This window comes from Dreissena polymorpha, chromosome 12 (genome assembly GCF_020536995.1).
Source record: "Dreissena polymorpha isolate Duluth1 chromosome 12, UMN_Dpol_1.0, whole genome shotgun sequence".
NCBI classification, from domain to species: Eukaryota; Metazoa; Mollusca; class Bivalvia; order Myida; family Dreissenidae; genus Dreissena; species Dreissena polymorpha.
In genome coordinates, this window is record NC_068366.1 from 67,896,577 (window position 1) to 67,909,170 (window position 12,594).

At 33.4% G+C, this 12,594-nt stretch overlaps 1 protein-coding gene across 1 annotated transcript; it reads right to left on the minus strand.

Annotated features, from left to right (window-relative positions):
- Positions 1–7,745: 7,745 nt before the first annotated feature.
- Positions 7,746–10,128, minus strand: LOC127854269 (fibrous sheath CABYR-binding protein-like). Its single transcript, XM_052389341.1, has 2 exons — positions 9,872–10,128; positions 7,746–9,817 (listed from the first exon to the last, which is right to left on the minus strand). The coding sequence occupies exons 1-2, from the start codon at positions 10,013–10,015 to the stop codon at positions 9,329–9,331; spliced, it is 633 nt and encodes a 210-aa protein (XP_052245301.1). The 5' UTR covers positions 10,016–10,128; the 3' UTR covers positions 7,746–9,328.
- Positions 10,129–12,594: the final 2,466 nt, after the last annotated feature.

Here is a 12,594-nt window from a genome sequence, read left to right on the forward strand (position 1 = left end):
GGAGCTTTTTATTTCCAATGTTTTCAATTTTCAATGTAAAGCATTTATTGACAAACTTCAAAACATGCAAACATCTGTGAAAAGGCCACTTTAAACCAGCCAGATGGCCTGTAGCTTTTTTGAAAACTGGCTCTTGAATAATTTTTAGGCAAAACTCATATTTTCTGCATTTTCATTTAATTATTTATAATCAGATATCGTGTCTCGACCAAGTTCGATTAACAGACAGTTTGTCCGAAGCACATCTGAACTATTGCCCTTGTATTATAAATAAGGCAGAAATTTACCCTTTTCCCTAATCTACCTCAAATAATTGACATCGGATCATAATGAAACTTTGAGATAATAGTTTAAATCTGATCGCGATGAAATTTGCTGATAATCTTTGTGGGCATAATACACCAGCCAATAATAACAATCAGCCACATAGCTTGCAGTATTTCGAAATAATGGCCATTGAATTATAAATAATGTGTTGGATTATATTGCCCGTCCTATTACTAAGATATATATATATAGAGAGAATAACAGGTTACTGCCTGATCGTTCTGTAATATACTAGGCAAGGCTTAGAATTCGTGCCGGCCTGATATATTACAAAAAGATCAGGCAGTAACCTGTTTTTCTGTTAATCATACTACAACGTCCACGATTTTAAATAAATAATGAAAAAATCGCTACAAAGCTGCAGTTTTGGCGGGGAAAATATGAATTTTGTCGTTTGACGTGTTAATAAAGGCGTCATGAGCACGCGCGCTAAATATTTGTAAACAATGTTTTTTGCTGTGTACGTTGCATTTTGTGTTAAACATATTTTTTTGTTGAATCTGATTGTATTTTATAAAAAAATGATTACTGTAGTTTTGATTCCGAGGAATATGACCATCCTATACACATGGCTGACAAGAACTTCCTGATGACCATGATATAAAAATATATCAGGCAACGTTATATCAGACAGAAATCAACGCGGTGGTATGATAAAAGTGTATTTTTATCAAAATTATTTTATTCGCAGATGAATTTACCACAAGAAAACACATCCTTCACATATCAATGTGTTCAAAACCTTAAAACGGGCGTAGTTTGTGACATTTTGCACTCTTGTTTCTCAACATAATTATACACGTCTAGCCATCCTTAGAAAGTGGATGTCAACAAATGAATTAAAACCATCAGGCATCAGCAAGGTTGCTAACACATTGTTCGACCAACACTACTTGGATTATAATTTTTATAAGAAAAGCAATCCCTGATAACAACATCTGTGTTGACTTGAATTCAGAATTGGATCAATATATTTGACTTCATACATCCTTCGTCTCGGGTACTTGTTGAACATTAATATCTATTTGTTTAAACTATAAATATAAGTCAGATTCTAAATTTGCCATTGACACGCCAGATTATCATATAACACACATGTGTATTTTCTCGACGACCACGTGATAGAGTATCTCGAAGGCATCTTGCTTGTGTTCAATTTTAATGTCGTTCGTTTCATTTCAAGAACAATAGTGGAAAATACATCCGACACTGGTCTCCAAACTCTACTTATGTCGAAATTAAACGAACCAAACTACCCAAATGAGGTGCTCACATTCTGGTCCATGTGTTTGTAATGATCAATGACTGTAGTAGAAATATTTATGAAGTTAAGCACGACCCAAATAAACGAGCGCATGTACGAAAGGACTGACAAGAACAAATGTATATGCCACTTCATTTAAAATTGGTTTCATATCTAAAAAAAATATTGCTGTGGAAAAACTGATAATGATATGATGATCGTTGCTATATGTTCATGGTGCTTATGTTATATGTATGTTATATGTATATGTATTTTTTTGCTTGCCAGTTTAATGTATCGATTTACTAACTTATAGCATGTAGAGTAATTTAATAATATTTATTATGTACAGATACCCCCCCCCCTCTAATTGAGTGCATTGTTTTGCGCCCTAGTCTTTACAGTGTATAAACGAATACTTATACTTCGTAGTCAATTGAGCATTAATAAATATATCATATGGGTGGTGAAAATCTAAACAAACAGCAATGAATCAGTGTACATGAACATGCTTTGTGAAAAGCAGGTAATAAAAAACAAATGTTGAATTGAAAAAGAACACATAATAATACAGAGCGTTATTATGTGCAATTGACTACAAAGTATAAGTATTCGTTAAGTTAGAATTCTTATGCACTTGAGTTTATTCAGCGAGGTTGAGAACATTCACATGTGCAGCTTTGCAAAAATATGGGGCGGTATATGGTCCCATCATTCACAGTGATTTGTTTTTGTTAAATAATGATTGAGATATTTGCAATTAAATTATTAGCCATTGTGTCAAAGAAATATATTGTTAAAGAAGTTTCCTTTATTGTGTGCGAGAAGACAAGTACCCTATCATCTTTTAATGCCTTTTTCTTTTAAAAAGTCATTGCATTCAATTTTATTTCAATTTCATTTGTAACAGATACTTGATTTGAAACAACGTTTAATATTCAGGAAGTAATAGTTCTTTTGTTGTTATTTACGAGTTTGTTTAACAACGCATAATTTTCAATAAAGAAATATATAAATGAATTAAAATAACTTTTGTTTGCGAAACACGATACGTTCAAGTTATTTTTGTTAAAATGTCCATATGCATAACCGAAGCTATAACGCTTGCAATAAGATAAGTGTTTCGTAACTTAACTACGTATCTGAATGTTAAAGGGAGCTTTTCACGTTTTGGTAAATTGACAAAATTGAATAAAACTGTTTCAGAATTGCAACTTTTCGTAGTAGTTGTGATATTTGCGAGGAAACCTTTATGCTGAAGGACGTAAAGGATGGTTTTCATTTGTCTTACATTATTTAACGTTTCGAACATTGCATTGTTTCATTCCATATGAAAATACAAAACAAGCCAAGGTGTCTTGTTGTTCAACTATTTAATTACTCTGTCGGCATTATAACATATGTCATTTTAGTTTAAATGCGTTCTAATACTGATTAGATTAGAAAGAAAAATCTTATGTTTATATATATATATATAGATACGTGAAGTATATTTCTCGAAATAATTTAAATTGTTGGGAAAGGAGTTCAATATATGCTTTCATTGATGTATATTTGTACTATTTTTCTCTCATATATTGTGCGTTTTAAATCAAAATATATATACCATGGTAAAAGAGTACAATCAAATGATTCATATCCACAGTACAAACTCTTATCTTTCCAACTATCTTATTAAAAAATATGCTTATACCATGCAGACACGTAAATAAATAAATTTCAGTAGGTTTCTGACCCACCAGTGTGCGGATTGTGAAAAAAGATATATAGTCTTATTATATGCATATACTATGATAGTATGTGGGAAAGGTTAGATCAACACATTGGTTGTTCATACAAAATCGATACAAAATAAAGTTTTGACTTTATTGCAATATAACAACACTACGCACTCATAGTACATTCATAGCTACTGGTCGGTGTGTTAAAGTATGTTATATGAGTAATATGGTAACAAACTTTAGTATTCAAACACGTTTTAACATTTATTATATTTCCCTTACCTTCATCAATGTACATACCAATACGTATTATGAATTATTTATGCAACAATATGTTGTGTGATTTCGTTTACGCATGTGCAAAATTACTTTGCGATATGGAATTCAAAAGCACAAATAACAGTCCCGAATGATTCTTTTTACATATAGTCGGAGGTTTAAGGTATATTGATAAATCTAGTTATAAAGGCAACAACGTTAATATAAATGAATTTAGTTTTGAAAGAAAAAATACAAATCATTGTTTCGCTGTATCTTTTATAATTTCTTTTCATGCAACTACTGTTTATGTCTGTGCATGCATGTGTACATGTGTTTTCAGTTGTATTTGTATGCGTTTCTATATGTACTTTATTGTGTTTAGCTCCTTTTATATTGTCTGTTAATGTAGAAAGAGAGTTATTTTGTTTAATGCTACTGAAATGCACTACAACAACACTATTAACACATATTACAAAGTTTTTGGCGGTATGTCTGTCTAAGAAACATTGTATATATATATATATTTTTACAATGATGCATATCTTTTGTTAGAAAACTTTGCATCTATGCCCTCTCAAAACAGTTTTAATTGATATTTTCCTTTATTTATAACTAATGTAAATACGTGCGTTTTTGTTAAACAATGTGTAAAATGTATCTTATATGAATTTTTTAACGTTAAACTGCTATTGTGAGTACATATCGAATAACCTTGACACTTCACCTTTTTTGCTACATACATAAAGCAAAACTTTATTATTTACATTTCTTTCAAAAATGCGTACTGGTCTACACATCATTCATTTACTTCATTTAAGAAAGCATATTTAAAACTAAAAATTGGAATATTGTATCGCGCAAACAATGATAAATATAATAAAAAAGAGTCCTATCATTTCACAGGAAAACATGACAAGTCTAAATATGTGCACCTTTAATGTTAAGGGTCTTAATTGCAAAACTAAACGTGAACACGTTATAACTTTTTATAATGGCTGCCCTCGACACACAACTTGATAATACAATGTTAAAAAATGCTGTAACACCGTTTAAAACACGCGAGAGTCGACAGGCGATATTATTACCGCGATATTAGAACAGTACAAACATCGCGTGTCGCTTCGTGTATCGCGCAAAATATCGATTATCGCTTCGTGTGTCGTGTGTCGCGGTCTGAAATTAGACCGCGATACACGAGATTCGGATAATATGGGCGATATTTAAAAAATAAAATAACGTGTGTTCCTTCGTGTGTCGCGCAAAAAATCGTGTGTCGCTTCGTGTTTCGTGTGTCGCTCTTTGAACGCGAGATAAGCTATTTTGCGCGATACACGAAGCGACACACGCTATTTTGCGCGATACACGAAGCGACACGCGATATTTTCAACGATATATCGCCTTTTGGGCTACCTAGACAAGGGTAATATTTTGTAGTACATTCTCGCGCGTCGCTTCGTGTATCGCACAAAATATCGTGTGTCGCTTCGTGTGTTGCGCAAAATATCGTGTATTGCTTCGTTTGTGGTGTGTCGCCCTTGATAAAAGAAGGGCGAGATTATAGATGGCACTATCCGGACTCCGTACCAAAGTACCAACAGTGTAGGAGTAGGAATTTTGATTAATAGAAAAAGTGAAATCCATATTATCGAACATAATGAAATTATAGTGGGAATACTTCAGGTGTTAAAACTATTGGTCCGCAATAACACAATACCTATTATAAACATTTATGCACCGAATAATGACGACATTGCGTGATTTAATATACTTAAAAAACTATTGCTGACCTTGATGAATTCTTGCCGATAGTTGGTGGTGACTTCAATACCGTGCACAATTTTATAAAAGACAAATTGACTGGTAGAAATGTTATATACGACATTCGAATTCAGACCCCAATATTTTGCCGACTCGATTATTTCATTTGGCTTATTCACTGGTTAGTTATGCAAGAAAATCCACTATTAATAATGGCTTCAAATCGGTTCACTCAATTGTCTTACTCAGTATTATTTTTGATACGTTGACAAGGGGTCCATGTTATTTCAATCTATGTAGTTAACTTCTATTTGAACAAGGTTATAAAACTTTGATTAAAAATTCAACAAAAGAGGTAATTGATTTTAGAAAAAAACCCAATACCTAATATTTTATGGGAATTAATGAAGGATAGGGTTAGGGATGAGAGCATAAAATACGCAATATATAAAAAGAAACTAAGCATAAAAAAGGAATCAGAAATAGAAGCAAAATTAAATGATAATGAATAACAATTAAAAAATAACCCTAATGACGTAATATTACTACAAACATATCAAACAGAAAAGGATAATTTTTAATGCTATAAATAAGGAGAAAATCAAAGACATGTTAATCAGGGCAAAAGCAGAGTGGGTTGAGGGAGCCGAGAAAAATACTAAATATGTCTCTAATTTAGAATCAAAAAGATCGAAACAAAAAGTACCTAAACAGCTTAAAATTAATGATGAAACAGAACATGATTATTAACAATATTTGGAACACGTTAAGCAATATTTCGCCTTACTTTATAAAATAGACGTAACTCTGGATCAAGAAAACAGTGACCCATTCTCTCAAAATCTTGCGAAATTACGAAGATAGAGAACAATACCCAGACCTTTTATCCGAAAACGAATGCTTCCAGGCATTAACAGACATGAAAAATAACAAAAGCCCAGGCTCAGATGGACTAACAACAGAATTGTATAAACTCTTTTGAACTGACATAAAACAATACTTAATCAGCTCGATACATTATTCTTTTGAAACCTGACATTTAACTGAACTTCAATTGCAGTGGCTTATTTCACGTTTGCCCAAAACATAAATATATTCTATCTATCAATAATTGGCGACCAGTCTCTTTGTTAAACGTTGACTATAAAATTGCAAGTAAATCTATAGCTAATAGAATTAAATCTTATTTTCAAAATCTTATTTACACACTGCAAACAGGATTCATAAAAGGGAGATATATTGGAGAAAACATATTTTTTTTCAATGAAGTAATTGATAAAGTGAACGATTTAAATGAAACAGGATTTATATTTTTCTCCGATTTTCAAACAGTTTTTATAGCTTAAGCTAGACAATAATTTTCTGTGCACGTGTTTAGATAGCATGGGCTTCAGCCAGCATCTAATACAGTTAGTGAAATAGTGTATAGTTATGCAAAATCTTCTGTAATTAATAATGGGTATTTTTCTGAATTCTTGGAAATCAAAAAGGGAGTATGGGTGGGTTGTCCCCTCTCGCCCTATCTTTTTATCATATGCATTGCATTACTAGCTAACTATATAAGACATAATACAAATATAGAAAGAATTCACATAGGCAACATCGAACTCAAACGAACATTATTTGCAGATGATACTTGTTTTCTTCTTGACGGCAGTCAAAGGTCATTTGAATTTTTAATTATTACCCTTGACTGATTATCCACTATATCCGGTTTAAAATTGAATAACAATAAATGCTCTGTAGAGAAATAAATTGAAATAAACAGAAATGTAAAATTTTATCCACATAAAATATTGATTGGGACGCAACTACACTTGGAAAACAATATACAACAATACTAACGGCTGAACACAATATATGTAATAAAATTCAAGAATTTGCATAACCAAAACTAGTTTACCCATTTACAGTTTTGGAAAGACCAGATTAGAGCAAAATGAAAACTTTAAAAACATGATCAAATTTTACAAGAATATAAAAATGGCGGTTTTTAAAAATGATTGATATAGACATCGAACCTGACGATATACATACAATATAAACACGTTAAACATTCGATCAATTTTTTCTTACGGACATATTAAAGGTCTGGAAATAGGTAAACGCACAAAAAACATCACACAAATCGGAAAAGAAATAATTTGGAATAATTCATTTACAAAAAATTCACACGGTTTATTTTTCTACAAAGTATGGCATTTTAAAAGAGTCAAACATGTAGAACAAATATACGACTATGGAACAAAGCAATTTTATAGTTTTGAGCAATTACAAAACTTGCACATATTAAATACCAGAGATTTCCTGAAATACTTAAATCTAGAATGGAAATAAAAGCTGAAATCTAAAAACAAACGTTGTCAACCGTCAGAATATTCACTCTAATAAATTTCAGATTGAACTAAAATCTGCAAATTATTAAAACTGGTACTGACAAAGCAAATAAATCCAATTAAGGAAATTGCAAAATGGGATCTTTTTTTTAAATAAAGAAATATAAACGATTGTTTATTCAATCTCTTAGAGTGATACATGATACGAAGCTAAGTACGTTCTTGTATAAATATATTATGCACATTATTCCATATAATAGTTATTGCTATGTGGTTTAACCCAATCCAAAATCTGTGATTTTTGTAGTATGTCAGTAGATTCGAGTGGGCATATGTTTTTGGAATGTCGTGTAACTCAATGTTTTTGGAACGGTGTTAAAGTGTTTATCGAACGAACAGCGAATTTGCCGTTTATATCAAAATTTTGACTATGAACATATAAGCGTCTGTAACGTTACAGAAGTTCATACACACATGTCACATATTGTTAATTTTATCATATCAATGGATTCTGTTTATAATTTTAGAAATAAGTACCAGAACAGTAATCCCAATATTAGTCATTTTAATGAATAGGCTGAAAATTGAGGAGATAATTGCTTTCAATACAAAAAAACACAATTTGGAATAGTTTTTTTAAAATAATTCATTAAACATTGTAGTCTGAATATGCATTTTTATGCTTCGATCTATTTGTCGAATTGTATTACTAGTAATTTATTATTCTGCTACAGCCTCATGTAAGACTCTCTAAAAAAGATACGTATCGCCAGCAGCATTCTTCTTTTAACATTCCAACTGTTGTGTGGTATTTTAGCTGCGCATTATATAAATGCGGTTTTGCATGTTGTACCATAATCTGTTTAAGTAAAGTTTCTCATTTCTGCACCAGAATCGTTTGAGTAAGTGATACGCCTTTTAATTTGTTGTCTTCGTTCTCCTGATTTTGTTGTATGTGAGTCCTGGTATTTTGTGGCTGAATTTGAGGTGGTGATCAATTTAGGAAGAGGCTGAACATTTCAATTTATTTCATCCTCTTTGGATGTTTGTTTGTATGCTTCTGTAGGTCGCTTGGTCTTTTGGTATTTTCTTGTGATATAGGAGCGGCTTATCCATTACGAGGCATAACATTTCGAGAAGGCTTTATCTTTTTAGTGTTGTGTTTTTTCTTGTGCCGACTGGCCATTCAGTCTTGGGATTTTCAAGTGAATTAAAAACCGATCAATTCGGTATTTGCTGGTGAAATATGAGCGGATAATATATTAGGGTCTTTGGCCGGGAATGCGTTACCTCTTTTAGAGCTGTGTATTTCATTTTGCCGGATTGCAAGGATTGTTAAAGATGAAAACACAGTCGGTGCTTCGGTGTTTTTATTTACGTCGGCTTACCATTGATACGAACAATGTTCTTGTGGAATTGAAGCGCGTGATATAATAGGGTCTGCAGAAAGCTGAACATTTCGAGAAAGCATTACTTCTTTGGGAGCTGTATTTTCATCTCCGTTACCTCTTTTGGAGCTGTGTATTTCATTTTTGCCGGATTGCAAGTGAGTCCCTGCATGTTCTGCGGAAGTTGAAGCCGGTGATCATTTCTGATCTGCTGGAGTCTAATAATTTTGAGAAGGCGTTATCTCTGTGGGAGCTGTGTTTTCATTTGCGCCGGCTGGCCATTGAATCTTGTGATTATGTAGAGGAGTTGGAAACGGATCCATTAGGATCCGCAGGAGGCTGAACATTTTGAGAAGTCGGTACCTCGGTGTTTTCATTTGCGTCGGCTGGCCATTGATACGTCGAATGTTCTTGTGGAATTGAAGCGCGTGATCTAATATGGACTGCAGAAGGCTGAACATTTTGAGAAGGCGTTACATATCTGGGAGCTGTGTTTTCATTTCCTTCGGCTTGACGTTGCGTCCCGGTATTTTCTGCATGAGGCTTAACATTTTGGGGAGGCGTTACCTCTTTTGGAGCTGTGTTTTCTGCATGAGGCTGAACATTTTGGGGAGGCGTTACCTCTTTTGGAGCTGTGTTTTCTGCATGAGGCAGAAGATTTTGAGGAGGCGTTAACTCTTTTGGAGCAGTGTTTTCTGCATGAGACTGAACATTTTGGGGAGGCGTTACCTCTTTTGGGGCTGTGCTTTCTGCATGAGGCTGAACATTTTGGGGAGGCATTACCTCATTTGGAGCTGTGTTTTCTGCAAGAGGCTGAACATTTTGGGGAAGCGTTACCTCTTTTGGAGCTGTGTTTTCATTTGGTCCGGCTGGATACGGAAAAGTTAGAACTCCCCTGCGTAAGAAACTTCTTATATGCGTTGTTCGTGTGATCGGTGCATTGATGGATGACGTTAAGAGGACCCAGGGGATGTCATTCATGTCGTTAAAGTCGAGAGTATTACAATCATTAAGTGTATCAGGGACGACGGCACATCTTTCTCGGCAAACTGCAATCCATCGTTCACGCCTGTCGTCTGAAAAAAAAAAGGTTTTGCAAATAAAACCATAAGCAGTTGCAAACAAAAAGATTGAAGTATATTCATAGCCGATCTACGACAAAACTGGTATAAAAGACATAGGTGATTACGCTATTTTAAACAAACGTTCATTCCGTTTTCTGCGAATGCTGCGCATACATGAATTTTAAACAATGAAGTTAACAAAAGATGGATTACCATATAATTTATATAGAACATTATAAAATAACTACAACACTAAAATATATATTACAAAAACTATTTTAGTGACCAATATAGACTTAAACTTATCTTCAATCAGTTAGTAGTCGATATAGTATGATGAAGTTTGTGCAGGGAAAACATGCTACTTGTAAACATAATATCGCTTTGGTTAAGAAATGCGTAAACTCCTTAAATGAAATTATTAACATTTGTCTATCAATATCACAATGCGTCTAGCAACGTTTTCACCTGTCGTTAATGCTTGTGAAAATCGTTCTTGGAATCCGAAAAATCTGCTTAAATTGAAGAAATGACCTTGAAATGACTATTATCACCGTTCGGCATCTGAAAAAGAAAAACATGAGAAACATAAGGAAATGGATAGTTGCAGATGCGTCAAACCAAGAAAAACGTGATTTCTCCTCTTTTTACAACTCAAAAGTCTATATCCCCATTTCAAAAATATTCATATGAATGACTCATGAATCGGTTAAAACATAACAAAGCGAATTTTCATTCGAAGAACAATAGATGTAGAAGATAAAACACTTTAAATATTTATTTTTACAATTATTATGCGATTCTCATTGTTCACATAACAATCAAAATATAAAAGGTCAAATCGATTACTTGCTTAAGTTTTTTACCAAAGTCCAATTGAAGAAATTGTGACGAAGTAAATTTAAATAAAATATATATCTTCTGTAACATTGAAATGACTGCAAATCACCTAATTAATGCATCCGTAAGAGCATTCGCATGGCTTACTAGAGGTCACATATTCGAGTGCCATACTAGCTGCACACGTATCTGCTGCCGGACACATCTGTATTTTTCCATTCGTTTTACAGTTCAAGTGTGCGATATTCACCCTATATTTAAAGTTATTTTAGTCTTTCATTCCGAACGATTTGCAACGCCGTTGAATAATTTAATGTTTCTATATAGGTACAATACACACTTTTAAACGAACTGTCACTTCACTTCAAATATGGAATAAAAAAGCGATTGATGTTCATTTATGGTTGTCACCTTTAGAGAACAATATTTCAGCCGTTCACATATTCTTATCCGTATCGTACTGAATAGTAGATTTTAATGAGGGATTTTACGTGATCATTTGCATATATCGGGTTATTCATAATTAAAATGTTCAAATGAGTAACTAATTATTGTATTTATTTGAAACTGAGGTACTTGAACTTGTGTTTGACTAAGTGTTCATGAGTCAATGGTGGTTTTTATTCAAGTAATTATTTACTTTCGTTTACACTTGAATACTCTATTATGACCAAGCACACATACGCCTTTCAAATTTCATAGCAGTGTGAATATATAGGCTGGACGTAATGGTTATATATCGAATTGATGTGCAGATCTGTATAAGATCTTTAATCAGACGCATATGACTGAGTTTAGTATAGCCATGCATATATCTGCAAGGACTACAACCTGTGATATGTACCCACCTTTCCTCAATTTCGCCAGCATTGCTGATGTGTTGGGATGCACCCGATAGACCATCGCGACCTGGGACGTAGAGTCGAAGTCCTCTTCTATCTTCTAGCTCCTCAATCAGGTCTTGTACGAACCGCGTGTCCTCGGGGTCGTCTTGATTGTGACACACGAAAGCGTCGAACCAAAAACCCTGACTGCGGTCATCATCGTCTTATTGGAAAATATTACGTATAATTATAAGTAAACAGTTTAAAATGCTCAAAATAAGTCATTCTTGTGAATGCAAAAATACTTAAGGGAAAGGCGTAAACTTGCTGTTTAATATTTCACAACAGAAGGTGAAACAAATTTTTTTAGATTAAAACTAACGCACAGCACAAATGTGCAATTTTTAGCAACAGGTCGATACAATAAAGGATTTTCTTTCATAAATTTGGCACTGGCGTCGTGAAAAGTCACTTGACAAATAGTGATGAAAGTCGAATCAAGTCCATATATTGTGCAAGACCTTCGTTTCGGGCACGTGTAGAACATAATCTAATTTTTGTTGTGATAAGAAATTTAAGTAATATCCAATCGATGATCCAGGACCAAGGTAATCTTTTAACCAACACTTGAATATATTGTTTCTATCCCGTGGCAAATTATCTCATAGGGATTTTGTCGTTTTGCTTGTTTTCATTATGGATCAATGTTGGTTCCTTTCCAACGTAAGCAAGAAATGTATCCGGGGCGCATTCATGCCGCCAGTTTCCACTTTTGTCTCAAAACTCAACAAATGAAAACTTAATGAACCAAACTATTCAGTTGCGCACTTTT

Excerpts from the sequence above, each read along its gene's own strand:
- LOC127854269 (XM_052389341.1), bottom strand. The coding sequence starts at position 10,015 with ATGAATGACATCCCCTGGGTCCTCTTAACGTCATCCATCAATGCACCG. Across the intron at positions 9,818-9,871 it reads AAAACACAGCTCCAAAAGAG|GTAATGCCTCCCCAAAATGT; the intron begins GTAACGCTTCCC and ends GCTCCAAATGAG.